The sequence below is a fragment of the Scardinius erythrophthalmus genome (assembly GCF_964197995.2).
Source record: "Scardinius erythrophthalmus genome assembly, chromosome: 15".
Taxonomy (NCBI): Eukaryota; Metazoa; Chordata; class Actinopteri; order Cypriniformes; family Leuciscidae; genus Scardinius; species Scardinius erythrophthalmus.
The window spans coordinates 15,618,434-15,638,958 of NC_138235.1; the positions used below are offsets into that span (position 1 = coordinate 15,618,434).

Consider the following 20,525-nt stretch of genomic DNA (forward strand, 5'->3'; position numbering starts at 1 on the left):
TCCTTACTGAAACGGCCACTGAACAGAACTAACTATATCAGTAACCATGGATACAAACTGGAACGGAATCTGGAATTTCTCTCACTGGAACAGACTCGGGAATTTCACACTCAGGAACGGACTCGGGAAGATCACTCACTGGAAGCATTGTGACCACTGGAATTGGCAATGCTGTAATCCTTGGAGAGGGAATTTTTCTCACTGCTGTTAGATCTATCTGTAAATGGTCTGTCGTTCTGTCATGGGCTGTTTGCAACAGAGATGAAACTGGATCTAAGTGCAGCAGTCTTTATTGAAAACAAAATGAAACTAACAGAAATATTCAGGTTTCTCAGAAATAACAAGACATGAACAGAACAACCATTGAATACCAATGACGACATACAACTGAACAGGACTAAACACAGGGCTTAAATACACAGCAAACAATAGAGGGTAAATCAAGTAGACACACGCACACCTAAACAGAACTAACTCTATCAGTAACCATGGATACAAACAGGCAGGGGATGGAGGAAGACTGAACTAATTAACACACTGACAGCAAAACACTAGAACAGAAATACAAACATGAATCAAAACACACTCAACACGTGTGCGTCATTGCTTACGCTGCACGAGTGCCCACTTCTGGCAGAACCCTTACAATGGTTAAATGGAGCCCTTGATCACTGGAATCCACAATGAAGCTGATTTATAGTCTACAGTTTTTTTTTTCTTATGAATTTTGTTTTACACACCATTCTATAGGCCTTTATTATATCTATACCTCTATTATAACAATACAATAAACTATAACAGTCAGCTTAAGGTAGATACAGGTACTTTAAGATTAAATGTCTAAATAACTTCAATATCATACACTAGAGTTGTAATCTGCTGTGACATCACAATCGTGTTGCATTGTGGTCTATGGATCTGCCTAAAGTGTATATTGAGAAGACTCAGGCTGCTTTCCAGCCCACTTTTAGACATGCACTTGCGAACTTCCCTAAGCACTTCCCCTTGGGGGAATCCCTGCCGCCATTTTGAAGTGTGTTGCACTTTGTGAAGTGGATGAGGGAAGTTTATAAGGACAGACCCTCGCTCCCTCGATTTTGACAGAGTCAAGAGTCTCTGAGAGTCAAAGAGTCTACTTCATATGTACACTTCATATGTACACTATGAACAGCTCCATATACCACGCAACATGATTGTGACGTCAACACATATTGCGTTTAATTTACCCCACCACAAACAACTCTATAATATATTAATTATAAAAATAAACTTAGACACAAATATATACATATAGAATGCTGCATTTAACATTTTCGTAAGGGGGGGAAATAAATAATAAATCAACCCCATTGTGGATTCTAAGTGATGAACGTGGCTTAGCACGTTCCAATTCAGCCTATTGCTAAGGTTCCGCCAGTAGTAGGCACTCATGCAACGTAAGCAATGACGTATATCCGAGTGAACGAGACGAAGGGGAGTTAGCGAGTGAAGGGCATGACAATTTTGGACTGGAACGCAGCCTCTAATCGAGGGGGTTGAGAGTCTGTCCAAATAAACTTCTTCCGCACACATTTAGACGAAGTTGAACACACTTCAAAATGGCGGCGGAGATTCCCCAGAGGGGAAGTGCTTAGGGAAGTTTGCAAGTGTATGTCTGTGGAGTTAAACACAGCCCTGGATCAGCTGATTGAGATGTCGTGAGAAATCGGGTACCCATCAACTATCAGTTAATCCACTTTATTTTGCAACGTAGAAGTAAAGACAACTTCACAATACAATTCACAATTTTGGCTGGATTTTGCTGTTGCAGACAGATGTCCAAGAATACAAAATCATTTATTTATTCCATGGAACACAAAACAAGATATTTTGATGCATAAAGGACATTTGATGAACCACAGAATGGAGCAAAAAAAAAAAAATAGGCCTACTATGGAAGTCAATGGGGTCCATCAACTGTTTGGTTACCGGCATTCTTTAAAATATCTTCGTGTTCGTGTTCATAAGAAAGAAACTCATACAGGTTTGGAAAATGCATGACAGAATTTTCTTTTTGGGTGAACCATCCCTTTAAGTATGACACCAGGTCAGCGACTGTTAATCAGTTCTTTAATTGCACCGCGAGAAGGCAAGGGACGAGGAAGCTTCCCGATGAGTCATGAGCGAGGAAACACACTGTAAAGGAAACGAGGACGCGCTAATACGAAATGAGAAGCACCCAAAATGTCTTTTAGTTTGTGCTCTTCGTCAGCGTTGTGTTGTCCGCTGCTATGATAAGAAACCTTGTTGTGTAGAGTGAGCAGAGCACCAAAGCAATCCAGGTAATCTTACAGTCCAGCAGTGTGAGTTTGCCCTAGAAGCTGTTTTCTGTGAATTTGCGAGATTTCTGGTTAATTAATTTTGCGCTACAAACCATTGGGGTTATAACGACAATACATTAAAATAATATGGTAAGAAATACCAGTTTGCAATATCAAACAACATTACTGTTTTGTACAACTAAAAATAACTGGAGGGTGATAACACCGGAAACCAGACACGTTATATTTACAAATGGCCGCGCCCTCTGTAAAAAATAAATAAAGTGGTTAGGCTATACACACAAACAACATTAATTTAAGCATGTATATAATTGTTTACTTCATAATATTAAACAAATTGGACAAAATGTAATTTCTTTCACTTGATAAATAATTGTTTACTATACAATATTAAACCTATTGGACATAATGTAATTTCTTTCACTTGATAAACTTTTAGTCGATGGCAAGCAAGGGAGGGACATTTAGGCCTATGCCATTTAATTGGACAAGAAATTGTAGTGCAAGATAGTCATCAATTTTGCTGATCTGTTTTTTTCTGGAGGAAAGAGACCATTTTAAAAGCATAAAGACAAAATTAATTGAATGGGTGTGTGGGTGTGTTGTGTCCTTAGTAAAAACTCTCCTACCACTTCATTAAATTCTGTTCTACTGAAAACAAATACTGGCCATTTTTCTAAATGTCATTATGTCTCATTAAACCCCACCATCATAAATCTCTAATCGCAGCTAAATATTTGGAGCTCGGGTTAGATCATAAAAAACTGTTGTACAGCGCCATCTAGTGTTAATAATCATTCATGCATAATTAATTAGCAAACCACTGCATGTGTGCATGTGATATATACAAAGACCCTTTTCTTTTTCATGTATTTATTTGCATTCAAATATGATTCATATTGCTTTTTTTTTTTTACCCAGTCATGGATGTTATCCTCAAACAAGATTTAATGAAAGGCAACAGACACTGTAAACTTGAAGTAATTGCAAAGACTGGTGGCAAGGACTGGTGTCGTTAAAAAATCTCAGTCCACGGGTGGTTTGTGTGAAAGTTATAAAGGAATGGAATATCATTGCAAACAATACAGTTTGGGGTGTCATAGAGTCCCGTAAAAATAATAAAAAAAAAAAAAAACATGAGCATGGTACAGACATGAGCGAGCTGTAATGATAAAAACCCAAAATAAATGCTCAGTTGACAGACACACAAACACTTGGTCATGCACAAGCTAAACACATGTAGCCTACATACCTGTGCATGTTCTGCCTCACACTCACACACACACACACACACACACACACACAAAAATACCCACACAGTTGCACTCACTTGCACACCCACATGAACTCTCACGGAAATTAAAAAAAAAACTTGTGGAAAAAAATGTGAAACCCTGGTTAAGTTGCATACATCCAAAATTATTGGTGTTGTAGAAAACAAAATTGAAAATGAATTGTGAAAAGTGAAGTCAGATGAAAAGTGAAAAGCATGTCTAAATAAACTGCTCTAGCCCCTCCCACACCATAAGCCCCGCCCACATCCACCTGAACCCCTGCCTCAGCTCCGCCCTCTGCCCTGCACTGATACTAGCAACACACCTATAATATTACACAGAGGACTCTACGTTAGAGTAGATATGCGACCCTCTGTGTGGGTTTTTATTTCGATATGGTTTTAACAGGTATGTTGGCTGTTGCTCGGGGCGGTGAGATGGTCCAGTGAGGTAGAGCCAGACTTCGGTCCCCAGGTTTTCAGCAGGTTTATAAGGTTTGTGTCTTGAGCTCAATGGGCTCCCCGCGACCGTCCGGCTGGTTCTCGGCCTCGGGGGGCCGGCTGCCCTTGAGAGTGGCTAGCCGCTCAGAGAGGCCCCTCATGCGGGGGAACAGCATGTAGTCGTACAGGATGGCCCCCATAGCACCGCCAATCATGGGCCCCACCCAGTACACCTGACAGAAGACAAGAGGAAGGAGGAGGAGGTCACTAAATGATCTTGTCTATCTATCTATAGTTCTATCATTCAATCTATCTGTCTGTCGGTATGTATGAATGTATGTCTGTCTTTCTATCCATCCATCTTTCTGTTTATCTATATATCTATCTATCTATCTATCTGTCTGTCTGTCTGTCTGTCTGTCTATCTATCTATCTGTCTGTCTATCTATCTGTCGGCATGTATGAATGTATGTATGTCTATCTTTCTGTTTATCTATCTATCTATCTATCTATCTGTTTGTCTGTCTGTCTATCTATTTATCTATCTGTCTATCTATTTATATATTTATAATTATCTATCTGTCCTTCTGTTCGTCTAAATAGAAAAATAAGGTCACTAAGTATTTTCGTGACCTGTAGTACGGGGCAGTTTCAGTATTTTATGGGTCGTGTTTTTTTTCTTACCCAGTGGTTGATGAAATTCCTCATGAGAACAGCAGGACCGAAAGACCTGGCGGGGTTCATACCAGCGCCAGTGTAGTACATCTGATTCAAACACAAATAACACGGGACATTTTCAGCGTACTGCACAGTAAAAAAAACCTCAAACATAAAAAAAGAGTTTATTCTAATATAGTCTTGCTCACCCCCATCAGGTGGCCCATGGTAACAGAGAAGCCAATGGACAGAGCGGCAGAACCCAGGCGCCCGTTCCGTCTCTCGTCTGTGACGGCGAAGACGCAGATCACCAACTGCATGGTGAGAAACACCTCCACCGTGGTCCCCATTCCCAGACTGATCCCGGGCTGCAGCTGTACACACATAAACAGGTACACGGAAAAATATGGATGAAGGTTTAAAAGACCACAACATAGATACCTCTTTATGTAAGGGCCTGTTAGTATGTGCTATACACAGTAAGTATCATTTAAAAAATGCTCTTTTAGACTCTTGTAAAAATAAAACATAAAAATGTGCATTTATAAAAAATAATATAATAAATAAAAATTCAGATTTTTTTATCAAGACTAAAATAAAAATAAATCCAATATAATTCTTGTTCTTGGAGTCCCTCTTACCGTGTTCAGTGCCAGTGTGCCTCTCATGTTGTTGGGTGTGACTCCGTAGAGGGCCCCGGCCCCTGCCATGGCCCCCAGGCACTGGGCACAAATGTAGAAGAAAGCTCTGAACAGGGACATCTGAGAGCCCACTAAGTAGGCGAAGGTGACGGCCGGATTGATGTGTCCTCCGCTGATGTGTCCGATGGATTGGATGAGTGTGGCGGCAGCGAAACCGAAGCAGAGGGCAGTGTGGAAGACGTGGTACGGCCCCGAGGTCCAGCGCAGCGCTGCGCCCATCCCGAAGAACACGAAGAACATGGTGCCGAAAAACTCGGCAAACACCGCCCGCCAGAACATCATAGAGCGGAACTCCCACATCGTGACTGAAGAGATCCAACTACAACGAAAACCCAAGCTTTTTTTGAATTAGCAAAACTGGCTTTGGAAGTGTCTTAAAAAAAAAATGGAATTGTCCTTGTTAACAAGTAAACAAAAAGTTAAATCCTGTGTGACTTTTTAGCTAGTTGAGCTGAAGCTGCCGGAAATAAATAAATGAAAAAGGGAAATGATGGCAAAAATAGTGATGAGCGTCCACCTAATAGATCTAGCCGTTAGCTGAGGCTGTGTGGGAAGCCGCGAGTAAACGGTCACACATGTAGCCGTGCACGGGTCGCCTCCGCCGGTGTTGTTTCTCTTCGCCTGCACAACACCCAGACTGCTAAAGAAACATGAGGTGTGTGTGGTTGTGTGTGTGTGTGCGTGATGAAAATTTGGAGGGTTTTGTCAGAGAGACCTGAACATCGATGCTAAAGGCTAAATCTACAGGGCTAATTCTAGTTGAGCGACACAGAAGAGGTTACGGAGCATATCCTGCCCACACCAAGTAGAGCTGGTCTGACGGACCACAAAGGGGCCATGGGGGCATTTATAATGGCCCCGGGGCCCGGCGTGACGACATAATCCCCCCCGGGAGGCAGAAGCTAAAGGGGGCATCCCATATCAAGCACCTTTCACTCACTGCGCTCTCCATTAAACTCAATCAGAGTGAGATTAAGACAGGAACATCGGGCTCAAAGTAAAGGGGATGTGTATCTCTGTGGGGCTCTAAAGTACAAAGCTGATCCACCAATAAGATTTTAATGAGGCACACTTTGAGATCATGAAATTATGTAAGCTTATAACATGTCTAAGACCTCTAACATCAGGAAAGGGTTGTGGATTTTTTTAATCAAAACTTTAATTTATTGCCATAGGTTTCACAGGCGAGTTAGTGCTGACTTGAACTCACACATAGGCAGAAAACACACACACACACAAGGCACATTGTCGTAATAATGTCACGCATCCGCACACGCACAATGTGCCTCCATCCGCGCGGCTCAAGAGAGGCCCTGTGCGGAGAGACATGAGCCAGCCGTGTTCAGAGACGTGCACTGAAACCCCTGAGCACAGGAAACACATTGTTCCTCAGAGCATGAAGCTAGCATGTGAAAACACCCTTTATCTGTCGCTCTCGCCGGACCTCCAGTCTCGTGATCGCTGAAACTCTTTAAACCTTAATCTTGATGGTCACGTAAAAAGAGCAACATTGTTTTCCCAGAACACTTGTAGATCCATCTATCCATATATCTATCCATCTGTCTATCTATCTATCCATCCGTCCAATCCGTCCATCTATCTATCTGTCTGCCTGTCCGTCCATTATTCTATCCATCCATCCATCAATCCATCCATCCATCAATCCATCCATCTATATTTCCATCTATGTATTGTTCTATCTATCATCCATCTATCTTTCTATCTATCCATCCACCGATCGTTCCATCCATCCGTCTATATTTCTATCCATCCATCCATCCATCTATCCATCTATCTTTCTATCCATCCATCCACCAATTGTTCCAACCATCCATCTATATTTCTATCCATCCATCCATCCACCAATCGTTCCATTCATCCATCTATATTTCTATCTATCCATCCATCTACATTTCTATCTATCCATCCATCTATATTTCTATCTATCCATCCATCCATCCATCCATCCATCTGTCGGTCTGTCTGCCCATTGTTCTATCTATCCATCCATCTATCTTTCTATCTATCCATCTTTCTATCTATCCATCATTCAATCTATCTATCTATCTATCTATCTATCTATCTATCTATCTATCTATCTATCTATCTATCTATCTATCTATCTATCTATCTATCTATCTATCTATCTATCTATCTATCTATCTATCTATCTGTCTGTCTGTCTGTCTGTCTGTCTGTCTGTCTGTCTGTCTGTCCATTGTTCTATCTATCTATCCATCATTCTATCTCTCTATCTATCATCCATCCATCCATCCGTCTGTCTGTCTGTCTGTCCATTGTTCTTTCTATCTATCCATCCATCCATCCGTCCGTCTGTCCGTCCGTCCGTCCGTCCGTCCATCCTTCTGTCTATCTATCTATCTATCTATCTATCTATCTATCTATCTATCTATCTATCTATCTATCTATCTATCTATCTATCTATCTATCTATCTATCTATCTATCTATCTATCTATCTATCTATCTATCTATCTATCTATCTATCCATCCATCCATCCATCCATCCATCTATCTTTATGTCTGTCTGTCTGTCTGTCTGTCTATCTATCTATCTATCGATCCATCCATCCATCTGTCTGTCTGTCCATTGTTCTATCCATCCATCTGTTTGTCTGTGTATATAAAATCCATTAGGACTTTTTGTGATGCCACCAGCTGTAAACACAATGGTATAGATAAACTTATTAAAATAATTTTCTTTGAAAACATCAGTGCAGTGCAGTTTATGGAGATATGGTTGAATGATGCTGGTGGTTCTGGTTTGTTCAGGGCAGAAGTGATTATACAGAGGTTTGTATTGTGTGAGGAGCAGATCGGTTTTGGAGGGGCGGGGGGGCTTCGTAGCCGGATAAAGCCCTGGAAAATCCCTCTGTTAGAAGAGCTCATGGTGAATTAGGATCGCTGATCTCATCTGTTTTACTCCCTCACTTACACACACACACTCATACACATGCATGCTGAACAAAACAAAATGCTGGCTGGCACTGTGTGGATGTTCTTAATTGTTTATGTGCATGTGTGTGTTATTAATAGCTGCTATGTATGATGTATGCATGTATACTCAAGTGCAAGTGTGGAACACAACACACTACCTCTGTGTGTGTGTGTGTGTGTGTGTGTGTGTGTGTGTGTGTGTGTGTGTGTGTGTGTGTGTGTGTGTGTGTGTGTGTGTGTGTGTGTGTGTGTGTGTGTGTGTGTGTGTTTGAGTAAATGTATATAATGTGGAAATGTTCAACATGCTTTCTGTAAGAACACAGAGAAACAATATTACCGTTTATTAAATTATGCTACAAGTACAAGTTGAAATGTGGATCAGAGTAATTTGTAGCAGAGCAAATCTATGCGAGAAAACAAATGCTTTTTGTGTCAAGCCAGGAAATGTATTATAGTTATAGTTTATAAATTACATTTTGATATCAAGTACAGTAATAGTTTAAGAATCCCATTATTCATAAATCTGAAAGTCAACTTATGCTCCAAATGATAAACAAAGTAAATCTTGAGAACACAGTTATATTTATTGCCACTAAAGATATAATGACACAATATCAACAAACACGCTCACATAATAGCGATAAAATTAAATTCACACTGAAACTCTGATGTTATTTGGTTAACGGTGGATTTTGAAAAAAAGTTCACTTTATTTTGATGGACCACTTTAGACATTCTACTAACTATAAGTAACTTGTCAACTACATGTTAAATAACTCTCATTAGAGTATCAGTAGACAGTAGTAGACTGATAGGGTTAGTAGAATAAGTTGACATGTAATTGCAAAGATAGTCAGTAGAATGTCTGTTGGGGAGCAAAAAAATAAAGTGTTACCATATTGAACATTATTGAAGCAATAATGCAAGCTCAAGCCACATTGGCAAATGTTTGGCACTTTTATAACTATCCATGTTCAAGCTGCGGGTTTTGTACAAACAGCTTTCCTTTTTCATAGACTACTTAAGACAGTAGGCAGTACAGCTTCTGGTCCACAATAGAATATTCTATGAAAATATTTTCATTCAGTATTTACAGGTTTTTAAGGAAATATGTGGTACATTTCCACTTGATCGTCCTCATTTGTGAAACACGAGCAGGACAAACGTCTGTGTAAATGATTCTTAAATCTGTTCTCAATAACTTGCGTGGTGCAATTTAGGTAAGAATAGTTATGAAGAAATTACACAAAATTTGTTCTGGTCATGTTTCACGAATAACACCCAGCGATTGGTTGTTTGTGACATTGACGAAATATAAAAAAACTGAATCTGAATCTGGTCAGTTGAATCTGAGCTTAGCTGTGCTCCAGTTTGTTGCTTTGCTTGTTTCTCATGGCGCTCTGTGTGACGGTGGACAGGGACGATCGAGACACGCTGGCCGTCTCCACAATCTCAATGTCCTTACAGGTCAAACAAGCCACCAGCTTCTGTCTGGACGCACTGGGGGCGAAAATAAACTCGTGGGATAGTCCAGCCAGGACTGCACCTAATATTGGCCCGATCCAGTAGACCTGAACACAAGAGGAAGCAGATAAATCGCCTTTTTATTTTTAAAGTGGCAAAAACATAAAATAACCTATATTCATCTCCCTATCTGTGTTCTAGCAATGCAGTTTCAGAGATTTTTCAGGGTTTGGACTGCAGAAGTGAACAACAGCCGGGGACACGTCTATAGAAGTATGTGGGAGACAAATATTGCTTTTACTTTCCTACTTGCTCCAAAAGCAAAAAAATCCACAACTTTTTTTGTAGGAAAAAGTTTCCAGATGATAATTGTGGAACTGTGTCATTTCCGTTTGTATTCATTAGTACTAACTAGTCAACAGAGCTGCTTGAAATAGCTGTTTAACTTACCCAGTGGTGTTCCCAATATCCAAGTATTATAGCGGGACCAAGGGAGCGAGCCGGATTCAAGCTGGCACCAGAAAACCTCCCCTGAAATCCACCATGTACATTTACAATAATACATGCAGAGGGAGGACAGCACAATGGGATCATTATTCATAAAAATAATAATTACAAATAGCTGTCAAATGGACAATAGATTCAGTTGGTTCAAAAGGTGCATGTAGTTTGACTGGTAGTTGACATAAGGGATGTACATACACTACCGTTCAAAAGATTGGGGTCGGTAATTTTTAATGTTTTTGAAAGAAGTCTCTTCTGCTCACCAAGCATTTATTTGAAATATAAATCTTTTGTAACATTATAAATGTCTTTACTGTGATTTTTTTTATCAATTTAATGCATCCTTGCAGAATAAAAGTATTAATTTCTTACAGCAATAAAGATTGCAGTGGTTACAGCAAACCCAATGGCTAAGTTTCCAGGTTCGTTTATTTCTCTCCTGCGTTGATCTTCCACAGAAAATACGGTGAAGCCCAGGACAAACGTGGCAAGCATCTCCATCACGAGAGCTTGACCTGCGTTCATGTCCACTGGGACCTGAACGAGAAGGAAATGAGATGGAAGTTTGAGTTTTGTTTTGTAACATTGAGTGTCATGTTGATTCTCTATGGATTAGAAAGTAAGTGCAAAACATCTTTAAACAGCACATTTCTAAACACAGCCCTTACAAAAAAGAAGTTTATTCAATTGTGCTGTTCGTATACTTCTTTTAAACTAAAAATAATGTACTTTCAGTCTACTTTTTATGTACTTCTCAGAAATATACTTAAAATTAAATGTAAGTGTACTATACTGACAGGAATGTCAAAGTATATTCGGCCTATATCGTTTGATCAAGATATAATTAGTATAATTAAGTATTCTAAGTATACTTGGCTTTTAGGAGTTTACTCTTTTGATTGAGTTGCCTATTAAATACTTTTTCATATACACTGTAAAAAATTATATGATCAAAAAGTTATGACAACACATGTTTTTACATTGTTTTAACTCATCAAAATAAGCTAAGCAATTGTCAACTTTTCAAGTTATACAAGATTCAACTAATTTTTTTAAGTCATTGTAATGTGATTTAAGTTTAAATGACTTAAACATCCAAGTTGATTGTACATAAAAATAAGGCAGCAACTTTTTTGGTGTACTTTACATACTGTCTTATAAACTTACATTGTTTAAAAATGTTGATTTATTTCAAATTGTATATTTTTCTATATTTTTCATATACTGTACTAAAGAAATGTGCTACAAGTATTTAACAGTAAACTATAAGTATATCTATATGTTCACTTGAAGTATAGTTGCAGTATAAACAAACAATGTAGTTGTAAACTAGTTGTATACTCAAAGTTTACTACTGTTACATTCAAAGTATACTTAAAAGTATTCTTTTATACACTAAAAAGTGGGTCAATTTTAATTGTTTTGAAACAGTACGCTTACAAATTATACTTCTAGTACATTGATTAGTATACTTAAAAATAAACATGAACTTTTCTTAAGTATACTTAATAAAATTAACTTGATGTATACTTGTGTTTTGTAAGGGAGGCCTGTAGTATGAATCTGTTAAAGTGCCCTTTTAGAAAGGACATTAGAAGTTCATGTCAACATACTATATAGGCCTCCTCATGTTGTTATTTGAGAGACTGTTTAATTTCTATTCAAAATAGGAGGTTTGGTCCTGCAACAACATACTTGTCCAACAAACACAGTTGCAACTCCTTCCCTACCCTAACCATTAACCCTGTAAAACCGGCTATGAAACAATAGTCAGAAACATCTGTTACATTTTTTAAATTGAACATATAGAAAAATAAAAAAAATTGTTGGGGGGGCCGATCAAAGTCCATCCACCTCCTCCATGTGGCGTTGGCTGGGCAACAAGGGCTCTTGGCACTCGGGGAACGGTGGCACTGGCTTCCCAAATGGGTTGGGGTGTCGGGCTAGCAACTCGTCCCCCGTAAAAATCCTTAACCGGTAACTTTTATGATGATGATGACGGATCAAACCGGAAACGGTGTCCAGAGTCTGATGCGGAATTCAATATTCTCCGCCAGAAACATCACCCGAATAGGCACTTGGAATGTACGGACCCTATTCCGGTCTGGACGACTGGCCCATGCAGCTATTGCGGGAGTTCGACAACTACAAGTTGGATGTCTTTGGCATCAGCGAGATGCGTTGGACCGGTAGTGACCACACGGTCAGCGACGGCAAGGTGGTTATCTACTCAGTTCACGAAGACAAACACGAGGGCAACGTTGGACTTATCCTCGGCAAGCGGGCTGCTGTGGCTATGATTGGAAGGAAGCCCGTTCGTGACTGCATCATCACCGCTCGATTCCACTCGGCGCATGTTAAGACCACCATCGTGCAAGTGTACGCCCCCACTGAAGCCGCAACGAATGTTGAGAAGGACGCCTTCTTCGAGCAGCTGCAAGACACTTTCAACGCAAGGCCATTCACAAGAAGACCTGGAGGGCAACTGGAGGTTGCTTCTCTAATGAGATCGACTACATCTGCATCAACTGGCTATGGAGATCGGCGTTGCAAGACGTGCGTGCGTACCGAGCTGACTGGAGCTCGAGCTGACTGGAGCTCGAAGTAGCTCAAGCATCCCAATAAAGGATAAACACGGGAAACTACTTCAAAGCAAAGAAGAGCAGGATGCCCGTTGGATCGAGCACTTCCAAGAAACCCTGAACCAGTCAGAAAACAACATCCGCCTATGATTTCGACAGTGAGCCAGGGTAGCCCGAACTCGAGGTCAACATCAGCGATATCTCCACTACAGAGATCAATGCGGCAATCAAAGCACTCAAGAGGAGTAAAGCTGCTGGACTGGACGAGATATCCCCAGAGCTTTTGAAGTATGGCGAGCCAGTGATAGCCCAAAAGCTGGTCGAGGCATGCAACAGCTGTCGGCAGTCCGAGACTGTCCCTAATGATTGGCGAAAGGGCGTCATTGTTAAGCTGCCGAAGAAGGGGAACCCATCTGACTGTGGGAACTGGAGAGGCATCACCTTGCTCTTAGTGCCTGGCAAAGTCCTTTGCAGTGTCATGCTGCGACGCCTGCAGGTGGCTGTTGATCGACGCCTGCGTGACAACCAGGCTGGATTTCGAGGAGGACGGTCGTGCAGTTAACAGATATTCACCCTCCGTAATGTCATTGAGCAGTCCATCAAGTTCAAACGGTCCCTTTCCATCAAATTTATTGACTTCAAGAAGGCCTTTGATAGTGTCCATCGGGATTCGCTGTGGTGTATTTTTCACCTGTATGGTGTCCCGCCACGATTCATCGCCATTTTCAAGAACCTTTATTTAAACTCCAGTTGCGCGATCAAGACCGAAACTGGGACCACCGACTTCTTTAATATCGTGACCGGTGTCCAGCAGGGATGCATTCTATCGCCATTCCTCTTCTTGATCGTGGTCGACTTTGTCATGGCGAAGGCGATTGATGGACCCGGTTATAGGATCCCATGGACTGACCAATCACGCCTGACCGACCTGGATTTTGCTGATGATAGTGCACTGCTCGCGGAGACGAGGAAATCCCTTGGACGTATGACCTCCTCTTTGGACAAGGAATTGGGCAAAGTTGGGTTGAAGATCAGCGGAAAGAACACCGAGGTCATGCAGGTCCACTTGCTACCAACACCGGCCATGATCCCGATCCATCTAGGGCAGCAGCAGCTGGAAGATGTCACCCAGTTCACTTACCTTGAGAGCCTAATTAAAAATGACGGTGACTCTGAGGCGGATGTGATCTGTCGCATTGGCAAGGCATCTGCAGTGTTCTACCGCCTGCGGCCCCTCTGGACATCGAGTACCATCAGCCTGACCATCAAACTGCCTGTGTACGCAACCATCGTCCTGCCTACTGTCACCTATGGCAGCAAGACGTGGAAGGTCACAGTGGCTGTCACCTGTAAGGTTGACGTATTTCATCAGCGGTGTCTATGACGTATCCTTGGAATTAGCTATCTAGACCACATCACCAATGTGGAAGTCCACAGACGGAGTAAAATGCACAGACTGAGCATCATCATCACGGAACAGAGACTACGATTGGCCGGCCATGTTCTGCGAATGGACCAGCACTGGATTACGAGGCGTGCCATGTATTGGGAACCTCTAGATGCCAAGCATGGACGTGGACGACCCAAGACCAACTGAAAGTCCACGTTCAAAGATGGCTTGAAGCGACTCCGCATCAGTTGGGTGGAAGCCGAGGACCGTGCGTCTGATCATGCGCATTGGAGAGCTCTCGTTGCCTTATATGCTAGCATAAGCAGGACTAAGGTCTAAGGTAAGTGAGAATACGAAGCTCATACCTGAGGAGGAAAAAAATAATATTATTAATATTATTCAGAGGCCCAAAATTCACAGAAATATTCAATTTGCTACAGTTGCTGATATTTATATGGACAAAAAGGAGAGATGAAATTCTGATAGCTTGTAATATAAATCAATAAAATCTTTTTAACAGAATAGAAGACACTTACAGTACATAAACTGCATATATTATATAATTTTAGTTTTATGATCAAAGCTCTGTAGTTTTTACTGTGGAGGTATAAACATATAATGCAATACAATGATGATCGAGAGATAAACAAATAAACGTCCCTCAAAAGCCTGATGGATCCATATATGATAAATGTTAACAAGGTTTTCTAAAGAATGATAGCCTGGCAAGCCAGACCTACATCAAGATGTTAGGTCTGGTAACTCACCATAGGCACGGCTCAATCCGAGGGGCGGGATAAACGGCTGTCTTTCAAATTCCCTCTGCATGCAATAGGACAGCGCTTCAACCAACCAGAGCGTTTTCCCAACAGCGGAGCTAGTTGATAGATTCAACTTTTGAATCTGGCCGGCAAAACTACGAACACATCTTTCTTTTTTTAAGAATGACTTAAGTGCCGTTCTTTGCACGTTCTTTCGTCTTGAAATATTAATAACAATATAAAATGTATTCTTATGTTTACTTAAAATCAGTCATAACATTTCACAGCTGTAAAACATACATTTTACAATTATACTAAAAGGCCTTTTAATTTCTAACAAAGAATAAACTATAAACCAGAAAACATAAGTTCTAGAAATTTGTGTACAAGAAGTTGTGATCATGTTGATCATCTAGAGGCCTTAGAAACATGTGTATCAAATATGAAACGGTAGGCTTTATAGAGTTAACAAGCCCTAAAATCAGTGGGAGATTTCAGGTTGAAAAATAAAAGCTTAACAATAAAGTCTGACTAGTGGATGTGAATGTTGTTTCAGGACCAACAGGTTTAGTATGTGGGTCTGAACATGTCCTATATTTGGTGAAAGCCTCTGCACCTTGTTGATGTAGTTCTGTGCGGTGGACTTCAGGGGCAGCGACAGGTACATGAGGCCTGTGGCGAGGATCCCCCCCAAACACTGGGCCACCAGATACACCAGCGCCCTGAACACATCCACCTTACGCGTGGCCAAGAGCGCCACAGTCACTGCAGGATTGACCTAAAAACAACAGGACACTCTTATTGCACTTAAATCACCCATCCCACAGATTATTTTACTTGCTCTTACTAAAGCCTACTATGGGATGAATTTAGTCTTAAAATAATTAACAAATGCCTGCAATTATCCATGAACTTGATAAATGTTGCAGATATGTTTTACTATAAACGTTTTCTTTATAACGAGGAAACAATCGATGTGAAACCTTGTGCGCTTTCTTCTTGTCTGTACAATGTACGGTATGTTTTATTAATAAGTTGTGTACTAAATTTGGGGCTTCAGTATCACTGACTTAAACCACATTAAGCATCTTAAAGGGATAGTTCACCCAAAAATGAAAATTAGCCCATGATTTACTCACCCTGAAGCCAACCTAGGTGAATATGACGTTCTTCTTTCAGACGAATACAATCACAGAGTTATATTAAAAAATGTCCAGACTCTTCCAAGCTTTATAATGGGATTGAATGGGTATATTTTTTTGGAAGTCCATAAAAGTGCATCTATTGATGATAAAAGTAATCCATGCAGCTCTGGCGGGTTAATAAAGGCCTTCTGAAGTGAAGCGATGCGTTCGTGTAAGAAAAATATCCATGTTTAAAACCTTCCGGCAGACGGCCGTACGCAAGTCCCGCCCTACATTTGTTCTTGTTCCAGAAGCCGTTTCACTTAGATATGTCACATTATTATAGGGTTTTGTGATTTCTAGGAATCACATGACCTACCACTGTTAACACCACGATTTTTCAGTTGAGTTAACAAATAAATAAATAAATTAGTTATTTACCTGAGCCCCACTGATTTCACCAAAACAATATCCCAGAACCACAGTTGCCATACCGGCAGCCAGTGCGGGGTAGATGGGCCCCGGGGAGGCCCCGTCCGGCCCCGGCACTAAAGAGCCCAACACAGCAGATACAAAGATCAGGGAACCAAGAAGCTCTGCCAGAATCCCCTGCCAAAACTGACGGCTCCTCAGCTCCTGGTGTGAATCAAACGGCGAAAATAAAGCAAATAACTGACGTTAAAACTGTGATGAATCAGTAACCAGTAAATAATATTTTTTAAATAGCTAATTTATTATTAATTTTTTTTTCAAAATAAGATGACAGTAATTTACAGGATTAAAACGTCCATGCACAGAGACAGCAAACTGTTTTAAATAAACATACACTATTGAAAACTACTGAATAAAATGAGACACTAATTAAAGACAGAAAATAAAATAAAAAAGAATAAAGAAAAAGTCATCAATTCAAATTTATAAATAGTAAAAAATTATATGATCAATAAGTTGACAACATACGTTTTTACATTGCTTTTACTTTTTTATAAGTAACACAAGATTCAACTCATTTAATGTAATTTAAGTTGAAATGACAAACATCCAAGTTGATTGTACTTAAAAATTTAAGGCAGCAACTTTTTTTACAGTAGTGATTTTAAAATTATATATATTATATATATAGTTACATATAAAATGTAATATAATTTATGTTTTGTGACGATGCAAGCAAGTCAATAAATTGTATTTTTAGTGTCACCATACATTTATTCCATAGTTAAAAGTGGAAAGACAATGAACTTAAATCAACTGACACAATAGATATCACCGAATTTCTTTAGATTGCATTTCATCATAAGTTCACCCTAAAACCTGATCTTTTACGCAAACTGGTTCCACATCAAATTGGACGCAAATTGAACTGAATCTCCAGCAACCAATCAATGACTGTGTTTTATTTGTCCTTACCTCTTTTATTGCCATTCCAAGTCTGATCTGGTACAATCCGTCCGTCCGTCCGTCAGTCAGTCGGTCAGTCTGTCCTGATGTGTGTGTGTGTGTGTGTGTTTGAGGGCACGGGCTGCGATGGAAGGGTGTCTTCTGTCAGAAAGAGGCTAATTAATTCCAGTGGAGGAGACTACAGGAGGCCCGGGCACAAAGGGATCACCCCTCCCTTTCTCCCGCTAAATGCTTAGCAGTGCTGACAAACCTCCACAGCTGCTCAACATGCATCATAAACATCCACTTCAGTCGGGCACGTGAAGCTTTAATGCTGTAGAACAGCGACCCTCGGCCGCTCGTATTCACCTGCCCCGCAGAGACACTGGCAACTTCAACCACTAGTGCAAGGAGTGAGGGTTTGAGTGTTGGCCAGTAAGACACACTGAGTGTTGTTTGGTTTATCATTATATGCCACTGTTGGGTTTCGGTACCAACATCCTTTAATTATAAACGAGTGAACGTGCACACATATATTATCCATCGTTTCTCTCCTTTCATCATCCTACTTGTGAAGTCCTGTGATGATTGCCATAGCGACAGCCTGATTCAGTTGCCATGACACCTATTATGATGCGGCAGAGCTAGACGGCTCTTTAAAGTGGCCCGTTTTAGACGAGCTAAACATGCAATCGGGACCTTTTATTGGCCTTTAAACACGGTCAGAGAAAAAGGTACAGCGCTGTCACTGGGGCACTACTCTAAGGTACAAAAGTGAAAAGGTACTAATATGTGCTTTTAAAGTACTAACATGTACCTTTAAGGTACTAATATTTACCATTTAGGTAAGGTATAAAGATAAGGTACAAATTTTAAGTAAGGTACAAATATGTACCTTTTCACTTACTGCCCCAGTGGCAGCACTGTACATTTTTTCTGAGAGTGAATACATGTTTAATTTAGGCTCATTCAAGGCAGTCACATAGAGTTGAACAATGTTCAACTTTGGGTTAAATGCAGCGCTCATTACTGCCACTTTTTACCCAGCCGTCCAATCACAGAGAAGGAAGGGTGGGACTAATACCAGACCGACCAATCGTCACAATCTGCTTGTACAACGTCAACAGATGAAAACATCAAGCATAATAATGGAACAAAATGATTTAAAACAAGAGCCAGAGAAAATACTTTATATTGTATCAACATTTTTATATAGAAAAACACAAACCCAATAAGATATTTCCATTGGCATTTGCAGAAAATAAGCTCCGAAACCAACAAAAGTTCATGATTCTTGCACGTTTTGTTCATCATGATAATCTCCACAAATGAACACGACTTTTCTTAAGCCTAAATACAATCGGCAGAAGCTCTAAATGAACTCAACCATGGTCACATGACTTGAACTTCAAGTCTTTTTCATGTCTGGAGATTGTGATGGCCATGACAGGGTCTTGATCCGGTGGTCCTCCATCCACACCTTGGCTGTGTGCATTAGAGCGTCGATCTGCAGGGGAAAACAATCCTTTGATTTGGGGAACATTGTCAGAGCAGAAGGAAGCATGTTTTCTTCCAGGACAATCTTGTATGTGGATTGAGTCGCACGTCCTTCACAAAGACAGACCGTGTCATGTCCATCATCTCAGACCTGAACCCCACTGAAAACCTCTGGAATGTAAGCAAGAGGGTCACCAGCCATTAAATAAAGCCAGTCTGCGAGAATTTTCTTTGCCAGGAGTGGCATAAAGCCGCCCAACAGCAATGTGACCGACTGATAGGGAACATGCCAAGACACATGAAAGCTGTGATTGGAAATGTTGTCACTAGCTTGTAGAATAAATAAAAATGTTAATTTTACTCAAACAGATACATAACGATAAATCCAGAGAAACTGCTAATTTTGCAGTGGTCTCTTAATTTTTTCCAGAGCTGTATATTTCTTTTGATTTTGGGTTGAATAATGACCTTGACAGGTTTAATGAGATTCAAGGTCAGTGATCAAGTGTAAAGAAAATGTGCAAACAAAGATGAAACAGTAGTTCATTTGCAGCCTCTCAACATTTATCTCAACACATTTCCGGGGCGGCCCTCCAGATTTGAATATGGTTTGCTTATAGTGGCTGATTACAGGTCAGAGTGAACGTTGAACTTCTGAGACTAGATCAAGGTCAACACTGACTTGGAGAGGTCGGGGGGGAAGAGTGTGTGTGTGTGTGTGTGCGTCCTGCCTGTAATCCACTTCATGCTGGTGGTTTGTGGAGCTGTGATCCCCTCTTTTGTGAACCTAAACCCGGCGTAGGCCAGCGAGGGGAGGTCGACTTGACAGTGTAGAAACCTTTTTTCTCCATTCTCCACACTCAGAATGCTGACACCAACAGTACACACACAAACACACACACACACACACACACACGAACAGCACACAGTGCATCACACAGAATCGAACTGCCAGCTAAGGATTACTAGAAAAGAGCAGGACAGAAATGGGTAGAACAGGGTTAGGAAAGGTAAAGATAGAGTAGAGCAGAGGTCTTCATCCCTGATCCCGGGGGTAATCCAGTCCTTTGAAAGGATGCGGCCTCTGAATTGGGACACAGCAAAAGACATTTCTAAACTGGCCTCAAAATATTTGGACACTTAAAGGAACACGCTGACTTTTTGGGATTTCACCGTATCCCCCAGAGTTAGATAAGTCCATATATACCCTTCTCATCTCCGTGCGTGCCGTAACTCTGCCTGACGCACCCACCGCTAGCCTAGCTTAGCACAAAGACTGGAGGTAAACGGCTCCAGCTAGCATACTGCTCCCAATAAGTGACAAAATAACGCCAACATTTTCCTATTTACATGTTGTGACAACATGTGATTTACTGGAGTGATTTACTCCAACTCTGAGCAAACTCTCTGCTCCTCACCACGGGGCTTCTCAGGTGCTGTGAGCAAATCACTCCGCCCAAGTAGCAGTGCTTCGCCT

The 20,525-nt window shown here is 40.8% G+C and overlaps 2 protein-coding genes across 2 annotated transcripts; both read right to left on the reverse strand.

Annotated features, from left to right (window-relative positions):
• Positions 1-4,082: 4,082 nt before the first annotated feature.
• On the reverse strand, positions 4,083-5,693 carry mipb (major intrinsic protein of lens fiber b; the record flags this gene model as incomplete). The annotated part of the gene is made up of 4 exons (XM_081386337.1): positions 4,083-4,268; positions 4,720-4,800; positions 4,902-5,066; positions 5,334-5,693. The coding sequence occupies 4 exons, from the start codon at positions 5,691-5,693 to the stop codon at positions 4,083-4,085; spliced, it is 792 nt and encodes a 263-aa protein (XP_081242463.1).
• Positions 5,694-9,704: 4,011 nt separating this feature from the next.
• Positions 9,705-17,596, reverse strand: LOC308702877 (aquaporin-4; the record flags this gene model as incomplete). Its single annotated transcript, XM_081386019.1, has 6 exons — positions 9,705-9,920; positions 10,264-10,344; positions 10,690-10,854; positions 15,667-15,828; positions 16,616-16,810; positions 17,582-17,596. 6 exons carry the CDS (start codon positions 17,594-17,596, stop codon positions 9,705-9,707), a joined length of 834 nt encoding a protein of 277 aa, XP_081242145.1.
• Between the last annotated feature and the right edge of the window lie 2,929 nt (positions 17,597-20,525).